At 46.5% G+C, this 2,957-nt stretch overlaps 1 protein-coding gene across 1 annotated transcript; it reads left to right on the top strand.

Annotated features, from left to right (window-relative positions):
- Positions 1–21: 21 nt before the first annotated feature.
- On the top strand, positions 22–1,662 carry LOC110024955 (cytochrome P450 77A4-like). The gene has a single exon (XM_020725159.1). It carries the CDS (start codon positions 45–47, stop codon positions 1,596–1,598), a length of 1,554 nt encoding a protein of 517 aa, XP_020580818.1. The 5' UTR covers positions 22–44; the 3' UTR covers positions 1,599–1,662.
- Positions 1,663–2,957: the final 1,295 nt, after the last annotated feature.

Raw genomic sequence — 2,957 nt, 5'->3', positions numbered from 1 at the left:
CCCGTCTCCCCCACCCCCCCCCCCCCCCCCCCGCCGCCGCCGCCATGGCTACTTCCCCTCTCCTCCTCACCGCTCTCTCTCTCCTCATCCCCATCCCCATCCTCCTCCTCTTCATCTTCCTCGTCCTTCTCCCCCGCTCCACCTCCCCTGCATCAAAGCAGCTCAAACTCCCCCCCGGCCCCCCGGGCTGGCCGATCATCGGCAATCTCTTCCAGGTCGCTCTCTCCAAGAAACCCTTCATCCACTACGTTCCCGATCTAATCCCCATCTACGGCCCCATCTTCACCCTCCGCATGGGCGCGCGCACTCTCATCATCATCACCAGCTCCGAGCTCGCTCACGAAGCGCTGATCGAAAAGAGCCAGCTCTTCGCCAGCCGGCCTGCGGAAAACCCTACCCGAATCATCTTCAGCTGCAATAAATTCACCGTCAATTCCGCCATCTATGGTCCCGAATGGCGATCCCTCCGCCGCAACATGGTCTCCGGTATGCTCTCCACCACTCGCCTGAAGCAATTCTACCCTAACCGCTCCGCCGCCATGGACCGCTTCATCGATCGCATCCGCTCCGAAGCCATCGCTAACAACGGCGCCATTTCGGTTCTCCGCAATGCTCGCTACGCCGTGTTCTGTATCCTGATCTCCATGTGCTTCGGAGTCGAGCTCGACGAGAAAGACATTATTCGAATCGATGAGGTAATGAAAAGGGTTCTGATAACTCTGAGCCCGCGAATGGATGATTACCTCCCGCTCCTCCGTCCCTTCTTCTCCAAACAACGCGAGCAAGCCCTGAAAGTCCGGCAAGAACAAATTGAAACCATCGTTCCTCTAATCGACAAACGCCGGGCGATTCTGCGAAACCCTAACGACCACAAATCCGCCGCCCCATTCTCATATCTCGATTCCCTGTTCGATCTCCGAGTCGAGGGTCGGAAATCTCCGCCAAACGACACCGAATTAGTCACTCTCTGCTCCGAATTTCTCAATGGCGGAACCGATACCACCGCTACTGCTATCGAATGGGGAATCGCTCGTCTCATCAACAACCCGTCGATTCAATCGAAGCTGTATGAAGAAATCATCTCCGTCGCCGGAACAGAGAATCCGGTGACTGAGAACGACATTGAAGGTATGGTATATCTCCAAGCATTCGTTAAGGAGCTGCTGAGAAAGCATCCTCCGACGTACTTCTCCCTCACCCACGCGGCGGTGCAGACCGCCAAGCTGGGTGGTTACGACATTCCGGCGGACGCGAACTTAGAGATCTATCTGCCGACAATCTCGGAGGATCCGAGGCTGTGGAGGGAGCCGGAGGTTTTTAAGCCGGAGAGGTTTTTGCCGGGTGGAGGAGGGGAGAGTGCGGACATTACAGGGGTGAAGGAGATAAAGATGATACCTTTTGGGGCTGGGAGGCGAATCTGTCCTGGTTTGGGGATGGGGACCATACATATTTCTCTGATGATCGCCAGAATGGTACAGGATTTTGAATGGAAGCTTCATCCTGACGAGCCAGAGCTTGATTTCAGCAGCAAGCTTGAGTTCACTGTAGTTATGACCAGGCCCCTTGTTGCCCTGGTGAAGGACAGGCGTCGCTCATAATCTCCTCTCTCCTCTCTCCTCTCTCCTCTCTCCTCTCTCCTCTCTCCTCTCTCCTCTCTCCTCTCTCCTCTCTCCTCTCTCCTCTCTCCTCTCTCCTCTCTCCTCCTCTCTATATATATTTATATATATATATAGGAAGAATTAATTGCTGCATAAATAATATTCCTAGAGTCAGGCAAATGGGTGTGGAGGTGTAGTCACATAGGGTGTTATAGAGTAATGTTGTGAAATTGTGGTGAATTAATGGGAGTTAAAGTAATGATTTTTATTTTTTTAGGTTTATGTTTTGATGTGGGAAAAAAATATTATGTATGGTAAGTCAGACGTGCGGTCGAAGGTTTGGATTACATCATGCTGTGCAAGACGTAGGGTGTGGTGTCATCTACGTCATCGTCCGTGCGTCCAGTTGAGATTATGTGAGTTTGAGATTTTTTTTTTAATTATTGGTTTGGAGGATTATTATGGGGAAGAAAAGTTATGAAATTGTTATGACGTAGGGTGTGGTGTCATCTACGTCATCGTCCGTACGTCCAGTTGAGATTGTGTGAGTTTGAGATTTTTTTTTTTAATTATTGGTTTGGAGCATTATTATGGGGAAGAAAAGTTATGAAATTGTTATGTTAGGTATGATTTTAATAATGTGATTTTATTGCATTTATAATTTTAGTTGAGAGTGCTTTTTGTAGTTTGGTAGAAGAGAAATAAATAAATCAAAGGAATTTTGCATACATGCAACATAATTCTTATGTATTTATGTATGTATTACCTAAGGTTTGATATTTACTCATAGGATATCAACAAATATTCAACAATTAACACAAATCTAGAGATGATTTTTTGAATAAAAAATGTTTAAATTTTGATAGAAGTCATATAAAACTCTTATTTTAGTAAACTTATAGTCAACCAAATCTGGTCGACGAGACGGACCCAACGGTACTAAAAATGGTCAATTTTGAGTAAAATTAAGCCCAAATCAAACCATTAAACCACTTTTAAGAGCTTCCTGATATAATTGGAAGGGCAAATTCATTGTGAATATGACATGCCTATAGTCAAATAGGACATCTCGGCAATACGAATCCAACGAGCCCAAGATCGCTCAATTTCTACATCAGTAAAGCGCTCAAATATCCATCAAACATCATTCAATCAAGGGAATCTCTCTAGACCATCCAATTAAGAATGATCTGAATTATTACCTTATTTTCAATATGGACTCTAATAATATAATCCTACCCTCTACATGACAAAGGGACCTAGACTCTAGGTAAAAGGAAGGCCAAAGTCTGCAAAAGAGGGAGCTACATCAGAGCATTGTGCATCGCAGATCAGACCAACTCTGGCTGTCGCTACCTC

Source organism: Phalaenopsis equestris, unplaced genomic scaffold (genome assembly GCF_001263595.1).
Source record: "Phalaenopsis equestris unplaced genomic scaffold, ASM126359v1 Scaffold000282, whole genome shotgun sequence".
Lineage (NCBI taxonomy): Eukaryota > Viridiplantae > Streptophyta > Magnoliopsida > Asparagales > Orchidaceae > Phalaenopsis > Phalaenopsis equestris.
This window is presented reverse-complemented; position numbering and strand designations above follow the sequence as displayed.